The 17,702-nt window shown below is 45.9% G+C and overlaps 1 protein-coding gene across 1 annotated transcript; it reads left to right on the plus strand.

Moving 5' to 3' along the window:
* Positions 1-92: 92 nt before the first annotated feature.
* txndc11 (thioredoxin domain containing 11) lies at positions 93-14,755 on the plus strand. The gene is made up of 13 exons (XM_055158086.1): positions 93-697; positions 3,015-3,111; positions 3,929-4,048; positions 4,325-4,422; positions 4,766-4,895; positions 4,969-5,062; positions 5,614-5,726; positions 6,265-6,468; positions 6,792-7,407; positions 7,988-8,133; positions 9,491-9,603; positions 11,071-11,151; positions 12,281-14,755. Exons 1-13 carry the CDS (start codon positions 567-569, stop codon positions 12,891-12,893), a joined length of 2,556 nt encoding a protein of 851 aa, XP_055014061.1. The 5' UTR covers positions 93-566; the 3' UTR covers positions 12,894-14,755.
* The last annotated feature ends 2,947 nt before the right edge of the window (positions 14,756-17,702 follow it).

Raw genomic sequence — 17,702 nt, forward strand, 5'->3', positions numbered from 1 at the left:
TATATCTTATACAGTTTCAGAAGTGTAATATCATCAGTGCGTCTGTAGCGTGGGGAACTTTTAAATGAGACCGCCATCTGGTGTTCAGTCATCGTCACGGCAACGTTAGCCTTGGCAAGGGACCGTGGTCAAAGTGCGCATAGTAAACTACACGAAATTATGACTAAAGTGGATTTCTAGAATGCAGAAGTGATATTAGTTTGTCTTATCGTATTTCCGCTTGACTGTAGTTAAGTTGTCTTTTGTAAAATGTGCTTGAATTAATGTTATTCTGCCTGAAAGTCTTCGTTTGTAAAAACGCCACAGATTAGCGCCCAGTCCCCGGAGTCATTGTTGCGGAAGTAGAAAGTCGACGTGGGGAAGAAAGGTTGGTCTGGTCCGGCCGCGTTCTACAGCCCTCTCCGCTCCACGCACCCGTGCCCGCTCCCCACGCACACATGCCCCATCCCCGCTAGCGTCGTGTGTGGCTGCCCAGCGCCTCATCCCTCCCCCGGCATGCAAATGGTCGCGCACAGAGCCGCCGGGAGGGCCGTATAAATGGGACGAGGAGCGGACCAGAGGCGGTAATGCTGCGCCGGGTGCGGGTGCGGCAGTCCCTCCGGCAGGTCGTGTTCCTGATGGCCCGGAGACCCGACCTCCTCTGCGGGGCCATCCTGCTCGGTGTGCTGCTCATCCTGGCTGTCAAGTTCACATGCAGGTAAGGGCAGGTGAGGGGTCAGTGTGCAGCCCCTGCGCTCAGGTGAGGTGTCACACCAGGAATACAGACCTGGGACCGGGGACTGTGGACCTCACCTTTGCCATTGGCTTGGGTCTCACTGGACAGGATTAGCTGGTCCTAAAGCGCTGTGTCCCTCTGCTAACGCAGCAGATAAGCTCCACACGTCGTGTTTATGTAGTTGAACCATGCAGGTTATGACTTAGGAGCAGATGAAAGTCCAGTAACGTTGTTGTTTGGGTCATTGGAAGCGTGCGCATGTGTCCCAGTGTCCCGTGAGGAGACTGCTGCATTAACAGATGTCTTTTATGCAAATAATGCCAACCACAACTTGAGTCATGTCGTCTTCTTCTAGTCTTTCAGAATCACAATATGAAGCACTGCCACTGTCGGTGAACAGTGAGGCTGTAACAAGGGCAAAGACTCATACGTACGTGCCTAGTGTGGTTAAGTATCAAGAATAAATCAAAGAAACTAGATCACTTTTTAAGATCTTTATGCCTTGAACAATAAAATTGTTAGGCTTGTAATCTTATATGTCAGGGGATCTCCAGAGTATAATGCTCCCGTTTGGTTTACTCCATAAAAATGTCGTTGAACCAGTTTGTTTGCATAAAATGAGAAAGACATTTTTTAAATCTTACCATGTTACACTGTATTAAAGGTCCACAAAGGAACCCTTTGTGTGTCCGTCAAATCCCCATATCTCGATTGTCAGGTTGGAGTACCACAAGGCTCCATACTTGGACCTATTTTATTTTAATTATACATTAATGATCTGCTGAATGTTTTTACAGACCTTAGTATTGTGTTGTATGCAGATGATGCTGTCAGTTTTACAAAAACAAAATCTGTCACAGAAAACTCAGAAGTTCACATCAGCATTTACCAAGTCAAATCTCTTACTGAACACTAAAAAAAAACTGTTTGGAAATTTTCAAAAATTTAAACTGGCCTGCTCAGTATACAAGTTCTTAAATGGACTCGCTCCACCACCTCTGGGTGAGTTCATTAAGCCCAAGTCCAGTACTAGTGATCGAGGAACAAGAGCCTCTACCAGAGAAGACTGTGTCAAGGAACAGAAATCTGGAACAACATCTCAGCTACAATAAGAGACTCTACTACATTCATTTCATTTAAAACTAATCTGAAACGATGGCTTAAGAGAAACCAGATCTGTAACCACTAATGTTCTGCTCCTGTGTAAATGTCAGTGTTGTATGTCATGCTTGTGTGTTTGTCTATTGTGACCTGTTTTGTGTTCTTATGTTTTATGTCTCCGTCTCTCTGACCTGCCAGGGACTACAGATGAAAAGTACTATCGGGTTAATTCTGGCATATTTACAAGTATATTTTCATGAATATGCATTGTCCCTTTTAATAAGTAAAACTAAACAAAAAAATCTAAGCAAAAAAAAAAAAAAGAAGAAGACCGCTAAATCTTATTTGCAATTTTTCTGACAAGCAGCAATTTAGGTATGCAATTTCTGTTTTAGTGGGATTCTGTTCAGAGTTCACATTGTAAACACATCCAGGAGAATTGAAAGACTGAAATCTGACCTGGCAAACTAATACAAGAAACACATTTCAGAACATGTTGGTGCAGATCTAAACTACAGGGTTAGCAGCTTTTATGTAGAATAACAGTAAAGTATAATAGTCTAAAATACCTGGACTATATATTCGCATAACATAATTAGACTTTGTTGCTCATTATTGTTAACTTATCATGATCTTCTAAAACGAGGACACTGCTCAAAAATCACTGTCGAAAGATTAAACTAGACCCTAAATGACATTTATACTCCACAAACTGAAGATTAAATTCCTATAGATTTGAGTGATCGTCAAATCTACACTACCGGTCAAAAGTTTTAGAACACCCTCATTTTTCCAGTTATTTATTGCAACTAAGGTCGTGCAAGTCCAATGAAGAGCTTGAAATGGTACAAAGGTAAGAAGTGAACAGACAGAGGTTAAAAAAAAGATAAAAGATACAAAACACAAGTCCAAGCTCTGCCAAAACTACCTCAGGAAAAAGAACAAGTGCCACACATTTATAGAACTTCTGCAACAGACTTGGGAAGAACTTTCTGAAGAATATTTGATTTCTTTTGTAGAAAGAACAAGTCACGAGTGTGTTGAGCTGTTATATCTGTCAAAGATGGACACACACATCAATTAAAAGTTTAGAATATGTTTTGGTGTGGAAAAAGTGTGGTGTTCTCAAACTTTTGACCGGTAGTGTGTAGGAAACCCTCAAGTACACTGCTAATGTGTGTGCTGTCTGTGGTTGCAGCCGAGCTAAGAACGTGGTGGCCCCGGCCCGGCCCCCAGTGCGCTTCTTCTCCTCTGAGGCCCCTGTGGTGGATCTGTACCTGGGACAGATCGATCAGGTGAGACTCACTAACCTGTCACTCGTATACAGTAAGTACAACAGTCCATATTAGAAGTACACTTGGACCTGTCACGGGTAAAGACTGCTGAATTGTCCTGGCAGTAAAAATACTTGACTAAGTTAATGGATGTAGATAATAAAGTTAGACATATTTAACTTAACACAGTATGTGTCTGAAATATGACCTTCTTCATTTAGTTTCCAATGATGAAGTATTACAGTAATATAGACTGATGTAGTCATTTACAGTAATATAATGCATTTATAATGGGCATTTGCATATGGAGCTCGACAGCAACCACCTGCTCAGATTTCTCATTTCTCAGTCATTTTTCCCATAGACTTTCCAAAAAATAAATAAATAAATCAAGTCTGAAAGCTTGCTCAGGGCTAATTATCTACATGTTTTGTTTCTGAAACTTTATTTACTGCTAAGTTATTAAAATATTTCACAAAGTCTTGTCTTTTTAATGAGCTTTTTGGATTTAAACAACTGTGTTCTGAATATTAGTTTTAACATAGTTGGTTAGCCTCTGCAGTGTCTTTTAATATTATTATTTTTGGAAAAGTCTACAAGAAAAATGAATGCAAAATGAACCCAGGACAGGAGCAGGTGGAACTGTTGAGCTCCATTACATGGTCTTTATTGTAAATATGTTTCAAAGCTAAAGCTGATCTGACCTTCTACTCACCCTAGTAGTGTGTGTGTGGGTGTGCTTGTTTGTGTGTGTGTGTGTGTGTATGTGGGTGTGTGTGCATGTGTGTATGTGGGTGTGTGTGCATGTGTGTGCGTGCACTCTTGTTCTGTGCCTCAGGTGGAGCGTCTGAGGAGTGTGGCAGACGTGTCTCTGCTCTTCCTGTATGCCCCTTGGTGTGCCCACTCCATGGCCGCACGTCACGAGCTGCAGCTGGTGGCACACAAGCTAGCCAAGCAGGTAGGACCGTCACATAAAACCCTCTGAGTGCCCTCTGAGTGCCCTCTGAGTGCCCTCTGTGCCCTCTGTGTGCCCTCTGTGTGCCCTCTGTGTGCCCTCTGTGTGCCCTCTGTGTGCCCATCTGTGTGCCCTCTGTGTCCCCTCTGTGTCCCCATCTGTGTCCCCATCTGTGTCCCCATCTGTGTGCCCATCTGTGTGCCCTCTGTGTGCCCTCTGTGTGCCCTCTGTGTGCCCTGGCTGATGTGAGCCAGCTCACCTCCCCATCGCCCTGTGCAGGTGCAGTTTGTGGCGGTGAACTGCTGGTGGAGCCATGGTCGCTGTCGTAAACAGAAGCGCTTGTACCAGTACCCCAGCATCCAGCTCTTCTACAGGAGGTGGGTCTTCCCTGGAGCACTGTGGTTAGGTTTGAGATCTATTTACATGTCCATCCTTAATCTGGAGACCCATCAGAAGATCATGAGCTAATCTTGGTCAGGAGTGTCTGGCTGGACATCTTGCTTATTGAGCATATTTTGGGTCAGTGGGAGGAAAGCAAAAAAAAAAAAAAACTCCACACAGAGCATAACCAGTGTGTGGAAGTGTAAACTGACAGGGTGACCTGTAGCACTGAACGATGCCAAACTGACAGTCAAACTGTCTTACTCCTTCCATAGGTGAATACCACATTATTTTATAAAGGCTACTCTCAGCACAGATGATGCTAATATTTTGTTCCAGATTTGGGCCGATCGAGTACAAGGGTCCGTTTGTAGCCCCGTACGTGGAGAGCTTTGTCCTTAGAGTCCTGAGTCCATTCACATACCTACCCTCAGAGGCTGTGCTCAGGGACTTCCTTTCTTATCACGAGGTAGGCTGGTCCTCCTGACCTGGACGTGTGTGTGTGTGCGCATGTGTGTGTAAAATCTGTACTGTGTCCACAGCCTCGGGTGGTGGGCTTCTTCCAGTTTCACTCGTCTCCACAGCCACCAGGGTACCTGACCTACGTGCTCTCTGCCCTGCACGCCCTCCGCAGGGGTGAGACAACACTGTTTTATTTTTTATTTCTATGTCTATGGCAAACCAGCTCACACTCACCTTTGATACTAGACACACATCCATAAAACAAAATTTAAAAAAATGAAAGGAATAGGACAAAAACACACACAGACAGATAAGTACCTTGAAGTCCTATCACAATCTAGTGTTGTTAAGATATTAACATTTAAACTCAATTTCAATATTAAAGAATAGACTCAATGCTCCATACCAATTCTGATACAACAATGATGGTGAAAAACCTCTTTCTTTAGACAATAGAATGTGATTTCATCATTAAATGGTAGTACTTTTCTATTCCCATGTGTCTTATGTGTGTGATCTCTCAGTGGTCCAGTAGGTTGATAGTGTCCGTGTGTATACTAGTCTCTGTGCTCTTCTACTTGTTCTCATACTGCTCAACATCATTCTAAAGCTATTCAGGAAAGGTTCATTTGTGTCCTGGCGAGTTTTAGTATTGATTAGTGTCTAAGTTTTGATACTTTTAATAATGGACTATAGGAGTTACTGTTGTGTGTGGTGTGTGTCAGATTTCCGTGGGGCTGTGCGCTTTGGCGTGGTGACCAGCAGACACGTGGCCCAGAGCCTCCCACTGCCAGAGGAGGGCAGCGTCTACCTCCACAGAAGGTTCAACTCCTCACTGGTGAGGCACACAGGCCCATAACTACTTTAAGACACACTTTAAGACACATTTTAAGACACACTTTATGATCAGTATTCCACTTCAAAATGAGCACTGTACAAAAGGATGATGCACACATATTATTGCTCATTCCAGAAAAAAGTATTCTTCCTCTTTTTAAAGAATACAGGACATGTTAAACTTCATTGACTTAAACATAGTTAACATGATTTTATTTTACTTAATATCTTCATCATTATGTATGGTGTGCATAGAGGTATGTTACCTAGCAACCACGACCCCAGGCCAAAATCTAACTATGATTTTGACAAAGAAAAATGACCCTGTCTTTATGTAGTTAAATCAATGAAGACTGTCAGAAAAAAAAAATCCTTCCTTGTGTAAATAGTTGAGAGTTGATGGCATACTGCTGTGGCATTTGCAGCACATGTGGAGATACATGTTTGATGTCATGCACAGTGTGGATGGTCTACAGAGGCGCACATGACACAGCTCAGATGTCTCGTTTCACATGCAGTCATGTTTCTGTGTGTGGCAGGTTTTTCCTCGGGCTCAGCTCAACTTCACCTCTGAGGCCATCTGCAGCTGGGTCTTTCAACACTACGAGAGCGTCCTCCAATGGCTGCAGCCACCTGGCACCAAGTCCCGCCTCCTGGAGAGGGAGCTTCTCAAAGGGCCTGCCCTGCTCCTGTTCCTTCCTCATGACCCTCTGGGCCCTCAGCCTAGTGCTCTGCAACAGCAGGTCAGAGCTGCAGTCCCTCCTCTCCCCTGTAGGGGGCACTCTATAGGGGAGAGGAGGGACTTCTCTATAGTCCCTCCATATGCTACAGTTCTACTGTGTGCTGTACCACAGTCTTACACGGGAAAAAATGAACTTCTGATTCTCAGATAATAAAACAGTACACAGCACACTTCCTTTGACCTCAAGAACTGCTTATACAATTTGGGTGCACATACATGCATACAAAATTGGACACAGGGTCTTAAGTCGAGCTCTGTGGACTTGTTCTTGGTGCTTGCTCATGGAGCACTTCTGTGTTACAGTGAATGGTTTCTCTTCTTCAGGTTGAAGACTTGGCAGTGCGGTACCACTCCTGTCCCAGCAGAGGCGCTGCCTGCTGCCACTCTGTACCTGTGCCTCAGTCCACTGCAGTGTGTGAGCTGTGCCTGGATGGGACGGGCCCCGGAGCCTCTTCAGGCTGCCCTCTCCCCTCTGTGGGCCCCTCAGCCCTGCTTCACTGCTGCCTCCACCCCCCATCTCCTGTGTCCTGCAGCTGCTTCCTGACAGACTACAGTGCCCTGGGACAGTACAGGGCCTGCTGCCGGACCCTACCCCTCAGGGACCTAGCCCCAGGGACCCCTCCTGCCAAAGAGGACCCTTCACAAAAACAGGCCCCTCCCACCCCTGGCCCTGGATCTGTGGGTGTCACTGGAGCTATGGGTGTCACCGGCCTGCACTGTCTCACCAATAAGACCTTGCACTTCTACCTGCTGGATGCAGAGCTCAACTGGCCTCTGGCAGTAAGGCTGGGGGCCCCACACAACAGGAGCAGTGTAGAGCCTCAGGAGCCTCAGGAGCTCGGGGCCCCTGAGCACTCATTCGCTGCCATTGTCGACCTGAAGGACGAGGTGCACTATGTTCTCCAGCCCCTTCACCGAGCCACCCTCACACAGGACCTGGGTACGACACCATCACACTCATCTGTCCTTGTGTCTTTAGGCAAAACACTTCATCCAAACTGACTAGTATGAGTGTTGTGTGTTTAAGTGTCGGTGGTGGTTAGAGAGGGTGATGTCGCAGAGTGGCAGTCTCACTTCCATCAGCCTGCCCCAGGGCAGCTGTGGCTACTGAAATGATGTTTACCACCAGTGTTGAGTGAATAAATTCTGCACCTTAAAATGTCTTTGAGTGTCCAAACATTCTATATGTAGTATTATTCTCCATGGGGGTCCTGTGAGGGACATAAGGGTCTCCCTCATGGCGTGGATCCTGGGACCTCACACAAAAACACTCTAGCTAATCCCTCACATGGACTTGTCTTTAATTTCTTGTTCCACCTCGTACCATTTGTGTGTTGGAGTTCAGAGCTCTGTGTCTTTTTGCATCAATTTTCCTATTCAAAAGTCCATGATGTCTGCTGCGGAGGAGTGCTGTTACGTGAACACTGTCTCAGGCTCATATTACCTCGAGTTCCTCTGCCTGATCCATCTGTGACTGTGGTCGCGGCACATGTCGTGATGTCCTCTGTGTTGTGTTGCAGAGGGCTTCATCATGAACTTCAGCGCCCCCTACAGCAGACTGCACAGACACCTGGTGGGACAGGAGCAGAGCCGCTCTCCTCCTCCAGCCCTGATCACAGAGGTCACCAGCTCTTCCTTCAGCCACACGGTGCTGGACGTGCACCAGGTACCTGCTCTGGAGCTGTGGCAGCTACAGCACTGTCTGTGTGTGTGTGTGTGTGTCTGTGTGTGTGTGTCTGTGTGTGTGTTTGTCTGTGTGTGTGTGTTTGTCTGTGTGTGTGTGTGTGTGTGTGTGTGTGTCTCTGTGTGTGTCTGTGTGTGTGTCTGTGTGTGTGTCTGTGTGTGTGTGTGTGTGTGTGTGTGTGTGTGTGTGTGTGTCTGTGTGTGTGTGTGTGTGTCTGTGTGTGTGTGTGTGTCTCTGTGTGTGTCTGTGTGTTTTTCTGTGTGTGTGTGTGTCTCTGTGTGTGTGTGTGTCTCTGTGTGTGTGTGTGTGTGTGTCTGTGTGTGTGTCTGTGTGTGTGTTTGTCTGTGTGTGTGTGTTTGTCTGTGTGTGTGTTTGTCTGTGTGTGTGTGTGTGTGTGTGTGTCTGTGTGTGTGTGTCTGTGTGTGTGTGTGTCTCTGTGTGTGTGTGTCTGTGTGTCTGTGTGTGTCTCTGTGTGTGTGTGTATGTGTGTGTCTGTGTGTGTGTGTGTCTATGTGTGTGTGTGTGTGTGTCTGTGTGTGTGTCTGTGTGTGTGTGTGTCTATGTGTGTGTGTGTGTGTGTGTGTGTGTGTGTGTGTGTGTGTGTGTGTGTGTGTGTGTGTGTGTGTCTGTGTGTGTGTGTGTGTGTGTGTGTGTGTGTGTGTGTGTGTGTCGTCTGTGTGTGTGTGTGTGTGTGTGTGTGTGTGTGTGTCTGTGTCGTGTGTGTGTGTGTGTGTGTGTCTGTGTGTGTGTGTGTGTGTCTGTGTGTGTGTGTGTGTGTGTGTGTGTGTGTGTGTGTGTGTGTGTGTGTGTGTGTGTGTGTGTGTGTCTTGGATTATCCAGGTTGAGAGACACTGAGCTGGATCATGTTTTTAGTTAATGAACAGAATGACCGGAAACCATTTCAAATGTTTTGTAAATGAATGTAAAGCAGCACTATGTAACATTTCTGGTTGTGGGCACACCACCTGCATGAATTCATGGAGATGGAAAGTTAAGTTTGATTCCGTACTGTGGAACATTCCAGGCAAATAGGATCTCCATAGAAACAAGCAGATTTCTTAGCTGAAATTCCACAATGGGGCTTTAAGGAGCAGAGAGTCTTTATAGTGAAGTGCATGTTTCAGTTGCTCCTCCCTGACTCGTGCTCTGTCTGTAGTTGTGTGTATTTGTACAGTACTTTTTTTTTTCCTGGGCATTGGAGCTTCTTCCATTTCCCCTGTGGATCATTTATTGAGACTGAACCTGGGACAAAACCTGAACGAGGCCAATACAAGTGTAAAGTCATTAGGACTAAAGCGGTCTGAATCAGGACTAACCCCGGTGTGCTGCTGTGTTGCAGGACGTGCTGCTGCTCTACTACACTCAGTGGTGTGGCTTCTGCACGATGCTCCACCACATCTTCATCCAACTGGCTCGCCTGCTGCAGCCCCACAGCGCCCTCACTGTGGCCAGGTACGCTACTGCACTCACCTACTGCTACATGTGAGCCCAGTCAAGCAGAAGTAAACAGCAAGGCCAAAAATTCAAGTTAATGCATCTGATATAAAAAATAAACTCTAGTTTATGAAACTGTTGACCTTTTTTCTATACCATTTTTGGTTCTAAAGTTCCATCCGTTTTAAACAGACCATGTATGAAACATGGAACAAAAATTATTTCCCAAATTTCAAAGACCTGCAAATCATGTAAATAAATGGATGTATTTCATCATATCTTGTGTTATTCCATCTTTGAACTGTGGATGAATGTACATGATTTTTTTTTTTTTATGTATTTAAAATGATAGAGGTTTTTCAACCTAATCTTGTACCATATGGTAGAAAACTATATGAAGCAAATATTCAAACCAGTTTGTTAAGGATATGTAAGTGAGAACCAAGAGTTATCACTGTTTGGATTTATTGCCCAAAAAGTGCAGCATATTTCATTCCCTCTGTTACCGACATGAGTTTTTTTTTTTTTTATCAACAACTTGAAAGAATATCACAGGTTTAACTTTACCCTGTTGGAGAGTTAACTCTTTCCTACATTCTGAATAAGAGCTATTTGAATGTAAACTAGAAAAGCACTCAGAGAGCGCAGACCTCCACCAAGGACTACCCCCATTTTTTATATAAATTGCGATAAAATCTGTCTTCTGGATCAGATCCGGATCAGCCTTTGGAATATGAAAGAGGATCCCATTGTCCATCCCTGAGTCAAATTTCATGGGGTTTGGTCAATAATTAACCAACATATTGAGAAACAAAATTTTTGGCCCCATTTACCACAATGTTAACAAAAATTTCAAAGTGATCCAGAATCCAGGATTTCTTCCGGATCACCCCCAAAATGAAATCAGTTCTTCCTTTTCACATTTCCAACAAATCCTGAAAATTTCATCAAAATCGGTCCATAACTTTTTGAGTTATGTTGCTAACAGACAGACAAACAAACAAACAAACAAACAAACAAACAGACAGACAAACGCCGGCAAAAACATAACCTCCTTGGCAGAGGTAAAAATCTGCCCGTTTCCCTCTGTTACCGCTTGACCGGACCCATGTACTTCTACTGCCTTAGTCTGAGTACAACAGGAGTACTGCCTTAGTTTGAGTTTGGGGACAAACATCAGGGCCACATGACGTGAATTCTGTATTTCTCAACAACGGGGTTTAAAGTTCTCACTCTGGGTTCAAATAGGTTAAGGTTGTATTCTTTATTCTTTAATTTTGTGTATTGGGCTTTAAACTGCTCTATGTTCTGCAATTGCTGTATTTAAATGTGCTACACAAATATATTTGCCTTGGCTTGAAAGTTTGGGTTTTGGTTAAGTTTAGTTTAGTTAGTAGTGACTATGGTTCAGGTTCGGCTCGGTCTCCAGGAGATGAATGAAATGTCCTCATAAGACATGTGACACGTGCGCTCTGTGTGTGTCAGGGTGAACGTCGCTCTCAACGACCTGCCCTGGGAGTTCATGACGGACCGAGTGCCCAGTGTCCTGCTCTACCCCAGATACAGGTCGGACCACAGACACCGGACCACAGACCACCGGACCACAGACCACCGGACCACAGACCACCGGACCACAGACCACGCGACCACAGACCACCCGACCACAGACCACCCGACCAGACACCGACACACAGACCACCCGACCACAGACCCCCCGACCAGACACCCCACAGACACCCGACCCCCGACCACAGAGACCGACCACAGACACCCGACCCAGACACCCCGACACAGACACCCCGACCACGACCCCGACCACCCGACCCGACCGACCCCCCGACCACAGACCCCCCGACCACAACCCCCGACCGACACAGACACCCCCGACCACAGACACCCCCCACAGACACCCGACACCCCGACCACAGACCCCCGACCACAGACACCCCCGACCACAGACCCCCGACCACAGACCCCCCGACCACAGACCCCCCGACCACAGACCCGACCACAGACACCCGACCCGACACCCGACCAGACCCCCGACCACAGACACCCCGACCCACAGACCCACCGACCACAGACACCCGACCCAGACCCGACCACAGACCCGACCCCGACCACACCCCCGACCACAGACCCCCGACCACAGACCCCCCGACCACAGACCCCCCGACCGACCACAGACCCCGACCACAGACACCCCGACCACAGACACCCCGACCACAGACACCCCGACCACAGACGACCCAGACCCCCGACCACAGACCCCCCGACCACACCCCCGGACCACAGACCCCCGACCACAGACCCCCGACCACAGACCACCCGACCACAGACCACCCGACCACCGACCCCCCCGACCACAGAGCACAGACCTGAGACCTCAGAATGTAAAAATCCTCAGTGCCAGTGTCCAAACACAGCACTAGTGTTTAACTTCAAACTGAAAATATCAGGGCTAAACTGAAGCACTACTTTTTGTCAATTTGGGAACCTGTCTTGTCTTTTCAGGTTAGTTCTTTTGAATGTCATTTCTGATTAAACAACTGCTGAGAATGTAAACCATGTAATAAAGGAAAATTGTGATTTGTACAAGCGACCAGTAAATCTTAAGAATGAGCCAGAGTTAACCAGTGCACACACACCTTGCGCCCTCTTCAGACAAGTCTTGACTCTCTTATTCTTCTCTCAGGAAGCATCAGAGCGTTAAGTTCCCAGAGGAGCAGCCCCTCACTCTGCCCAACCTGCTGCGCTTCGTCCTGCAGCACTCAGACTCTGTTCGGGCCCCCCATAGGGCCCCTGGAGGAGAGGGGGTCCCCGGCCCTCTGCTCCGGGCCCAGGTGCAGGCCCTACAGGAGGAGGTGGGACAGCTGCACAGGGCCTGTGAGCGCCTGTCCCAGCAGCTGGCCCACCTCTGGAGAGAGCACCACAGACTGAGCCAGGACACCCGCGCTCTGCAGACCCACAACCACGAGCTCCAGCAGGAGCGCCGCAGTCTGGAGCAGCAGCACCGCCACAAGAGCCAGCAGCTGAGCCAGGCCGTCCACAGACTGCACCAGCTCACACGCACCTCACACACTCTACTGCACCACAACACTCTGCTCAGACTGCTCCTCACGCTGCTCAGGGACACCACTGAGGAGCAGCACGCAGAGGGGGAGGAGCTCTCAGGCCAGGGGGAGGAGCTCTCAGGCCAGGGGGAGGAGCTCTCAGGCCAGGGGGAGGAGCTCTCAGGCCAGGGGGAGGAGCAGGACCACACAGAGAACAGGCACTCTGAACAGAAGCGTGCACTTGTGACCTCCTAGCACTGGTTCTATTAGACTGTGATGACGAGGAGTGAATAGGAACCAGGGAGATGAAGCCTGGAGCTCTGCTGTAGGAGCTTCATTTTTAAAAAGCAGGTTTGTTCAAACTCAGACTGAAAGAACTCAGAGCTCTGACCCAGTCTGACCCAGTCTGACTCAGTCTGACCTAGTCTCCTGCTGTCTGAAGGAGCACCCTCACTGATTCCCTTTTGGAATGGATAATTATATTTTATGCATAAAATCAGCAAAATTGACTCTTTGTTTGACCTGTATTTGAAATTTGATTTGACTTGATATATTCCTCTCTGAGTGGAGCGAGTTTGAGTAGGAGAAGTCTGAGTTTGTTGTTCTGCTCAAACAGAAGCACTGACCTACAGAGATCACCTGCAGCCACCATTAAGTCATGTCACATTTCCAGATCTCCAGCCCTCTTTGGAAGCTCATTCCAGTCTGTGTGGTCCAGTCAGTTCCACTCTTCACCACTAGAGGCTGCTCTCTGTGTGTAGGTCCTGGAGCAGCTCTGTTCTGGCCTGTAGTCATCCAAGATGTCTACCTCCATCTCCAAACGCAAGATGCACAATTATTCAACAGGAATCTGTCATTTTTCTTACCTGATTTTTATTTATTTATTTTTATGTCTCTCATGTCTGCATTTCAAATCAGTCTTCAGAGACGGTGACCAGGCCACGCTCAGAGTCCAGCCCACTTCTCCTGCTCCAACTTGGTCACGCTACCTTTTCTACCAAGATCATTTGGTCTGACACTTAAATACAAGGTCATCTGGAAAGTTCAACAACTTACCTAAACGAACCAGAATGAGCCAAAGCTTATGAGAAGCCAATTCTGGGGGAGTTAAAAATATTAAGTATGAAATTGTGAAAAAACCCAAAACACTTAAGGATGACACCACTACATCAAATCAATGAACTACACTAGTTTATTGTCTCCTCAGAATAAAACTAAGATTAAAATATGAAATGAGTCTAATGTGCGTGCACTTTAAAGGTCCCATATTACACTCTCTCCTCTGTTTTGATTCATTCACACATGTTTAACACACAAACCCTGCAGATTCAGGCTTTTTCTCTCAAACAGAAAACACTCTGTTCCACCTTGTGATGTCATACAGGAAGTGCTCCTCTGTGTTTTTAAACTCCAAATGCCTTCACTAGAATCAGTTGGATGATTTGAGCTCTGGGATTTCTCATCTGTACTGAACTAAAGGTAAAAGTAGTTGTTCATTTGAAAACTACTGCATCATAACATCACAAGGTGGAACAGAGCATTCTGAGCTTTGGAGATGTAAAGTAAAGGCAATTCTTTGCAATATAGGACCTTTAAATTTAAGTTGGACATCATCTTTGGAGGGCCGGAGTAAAACGGGACTAAACCTCCACTAAAACGCTCCCAGCCAGGTCAAAATCAGCACTAGCGTAAATCCAAACTAGCACTAAACTGGGTCTAATCCAGGACTAACCTTGGACTCATTCAGTACTAAACCAACTCTAAACCAGGTCCCAGCGCGCAAAACCCAAGTTACATGTTTGTGTTGATTTCAGACGAATTCTGTGCCAAATGACCAAGACTATGCTTCCAGTGCACGGTGCGTTCACTGTCCTCCTGAGACTGCGGGCTTTCCAGTGCTGTTGAAACGCTCCCAGAGCAGACCGGAGCAGGGCTGTTCAACTATTTAATTAAACAAAGAACACTTAATTTTGAAATGCAAAAAGAAAAAAAGAATCTATTTTTGCGAGACTTGTGAAGTTATAAACCATTTTGATTTTGAAGTCTTCAGGTTTTGTAAATGCTGCGAACTGTTTACAAGTGAAACATTTATACTGATTAAAAAAGATCTTTGTTCACTTTGTCCCTGTAGTGAAATCTGTCCTCCAGAAATCGCAGTTTGAATGGTTGTCATGAGCACGTCGCAAAGACTGGAATTTAAAGCTGCTCTATGTAACATTTCTGGTGGAGGATCTGCCACATGCTTGTCTTTGTTTCTGCTTTGATGGGAATGTTCCACAGGTGAAGTTGCAGGTTGTGTGTGTGTGTGTGTGTGGTGTGTGTGTTGTTACCACAACAAGATCATGCCTGAAGAGGTTTTAGATGTCATTTATGCATGTTTGCTTAATCCAGCGATCTCTTCTGCGATCTCTTCTGGGTCCTATTCAAACCCTCCTCCTGTCAAATGCTCCCACAAGCCTAAGTCACCCATGCTCCAACACAAAAACTTTCCATAAATCTACAAGCACGATACAGAACAAAACACTACAGCTTCACAAACCTGAAGCAATGTGCAGTAGTTTCATTAGCACAGCAACTGCAATATGATGCTCTGAAGGGGGAGTGACTTTTGACTTGTCAAAATGAGTATCAAAAAAGAAAGCAAAATTTAAAAAATGTGTGAAAATAGTATTTTTAAAACAATCCAGTGTCACATGGTGATGTAGACATGTGATGTGTTACAGTTAATATTCCAGAGAAGTCAAAGAGTCCTCTTTAAAACTACAGTCTGTTTTCAGTAAAGAAATAGACTGAAGTAAAAGTGTGTTTACTGCACTGAAAAACACAAAACTTACTGTGACATTTGCATTTCCACAGACCTGAACTGCTGCTTGTTTCCATGGAAATGTTTTTGGCTAGAATGTAGAGCCTAAAATGTGTATTTTTATGAAGTTTGGTTTTTAAGTTCTATTTCTATGGAATCATGCAGGTGACGTGTCACCTCCAGGTTTCATACTGAACCTCTCAGCATAAAAACCTAACGGAATAAATGCAAGATCTGTTTAATGCCATACTGTGGAACATTCCATTTATGGCAGTTTTTATATCCATGAGGAAAAGCACAGGGCAAACCCTCAAGCTGCATAATGTGTCTTTAAAAAATGAACCAAATCACAGTTGTCATGTTAGAAATATTACTATTAGACACTTTCCAGAATTGTTTGATCCTACAGGAATTGAACCCTGTACCTTGAGGGTGTGAGGTGAGTCTGCTAACAACTCTGCCAGTCTGTCTCTGTCTCTGAAACCTGTGCGTAGATGTCAGATCCAAATGAGTGTGTACAATGTCCCTGTGCAGTGTTCTCCACAGAGAGTCAGTGTGTGCGATTGGGAGCAGGTGACCGCGCTGCATTCAGGGACTAATCGTATTACGGGAGATGCAGAAGCATGTGCATCCATTTAAAGTGTGGGAGCTGTTTATGTCCAGACTCTGGTACGTCCACTCACACTCTGCTCATTCTCACACGCCACATTCACACTTCACATGGAAACTGCAAACAAACCATAATAGAACATCTTGCCATTCATGATAGAAAAATGCACTATGTCACTTTTCTCATGCCACCTGCTCGTCTCCATGGAGATGTTTTTGCACTGCTTGGAATGTCTTATCTTTATGATTTTGTTGCTAGAAAAATAGCATGGAAACATGCGTTCTTGCCGTGAACAAATTCTGATGAAACATTCTGCAAAATCATAACACACAGACACACTACACCACTTTTTCACCTCCAATACTGATATTGATACTGTATGTAACCAGTACCAGTATTGGTGCGTCCCTAATCTCTCTGGAGGCAGCAGGGGGCAGAGTGCCCACCTGAAAACATACATGTGTGTGTTTTATGTTTTGACTGGAGAATGAGCCAGTGCAGTTTGTACGGATGTTTGTCACTCAGATCTCAACACAAACACTTGGATTCACATGACACTTTAAGAGGAGATGGTGGATTTCTTTTTGCGTCGTTGCCTAAGACTTTCATCTCAAACAAATAAGGTCACACATAAAGACTACAGATCCAACGACCAGGAACACTGGGAGGGCATCTGGAGGAAAAGCTGAATCACCACTTTACAGTTTGGTTAATGTTAAGGTCCACTTTATTGTGCTAGTAGAGAATTTTGTGCTCTGCGTTTGACTCATCCTTCAGTGGCACAGGGGGGTGTCATCAGGAGGGACCCATCTCCAGCTCAGGAGCTCGTCTTGGTCAGGACTGCTTTTTTTAGTTAGTGTATTTATTTAATGAGACAAGGACAGAGAACAATCTACATGAACTTTAACAGAAGAGGTGTTTGTAGCAGGTTGGAGCATCAGTGCTCATTTCCACCTGTCGTCTCCGATCATTGACTAATCGTATTTAATTGACCTGAGCTTTCAGCTGTTCTTCCTGGAGACCACTCAGCCCCCGTGCCTCAGCTGGAGGGTTTGACCTGAAGTACATGTTTTGGGTTGATGAGGGACACCAGAGTGCCCAGAGGAAACTCACCAGGAGGAACATGCAAACCACCTTTATACATTCAGTGTGAAGACGACCTGGTCTCTTACCTCATCAAGACATACACCGCATGGAGTTATCCTGCATTATTAGTCTCCAAAGCTCAAAATGCTAAAAGTTAACAGCTGCCTTAACGAAGATCAGGCAAGAGAGTAATAGAAGCCCTTTGATTGTGTCCATAGCTCCTGCTCAAAGTCTGATCTCTCACATCTCTGACGCTGAGCAGACTGGGCCTGGTCTTGCTCAGCAGGGCAGCTGTGGCTACAGTAGTAGTTCACCAGCACCATGAGTGTGGAGAGAATGAATGATGCTCTGTAAAGTGTCAGAATGTTCATAAAGAACTAGATAATTCCAGCGCAAACTAATGTGTAGAATGAACCATTTGCATTAAAAGTTCGGCTGTTTTTCTCAGGGTTTAGACATGGGCTCATGGGACGGCTCAGAGGAGGAGACGAGACGAGACGAGGAAGGAAGGAAGAAGAGTGTGGAAACAAGGAACGGGGAGAGAAATTAGGTGAGGAGGCGAGCA

The sequence above is a fragment of the Boleophthalmus pectinirostris genome, unplaced genomic scaffold (genome assembly GCF_026225935.1).
Source record: "Boleophthalmus pectinirostris isolate CB_2022bp ecotype Guang Dong unplaced genomic scaffold, ASM2622593v1 HiC_scaffold_22, whole genome shotgun sequence".
Classification (NCBI taxonomy): Eukaryota; Metazoa; Chordata; class Actinopteri; order Gobiiformes; family Gobiidae; genus Boleophthalmus; species Boleophthalmus pectinirostris.

What these genes read in the sequence shown, in the direction of transcription:
- txndc11 (XM_055158086.1), top strand. Translation starts at nt 567, where the DNA reads ATGCTGCGCCGGGTGCGGGTGCGGCAGTCCCTCCGGCAGGTCGTGTTC. An exon ending in ACCTGGGACAGATCGATCAG is followed by an intron (nt 3,112 to 3,928) that starts GTGAGACTCACT and finishes TCTGTGCCTCAG; the next exon opens with GTGGAGCGTCTGAGGAGTGT. An exon ending in ATCCAGCTCTTCTACAGGAG is followed by an intron (nt 4,423 to 4,765) that starts GTGGGTCTTCCC and finishes ATTTTGTTCCAG; the next exon opens with ATTTGGGCCGATCGAGTACA.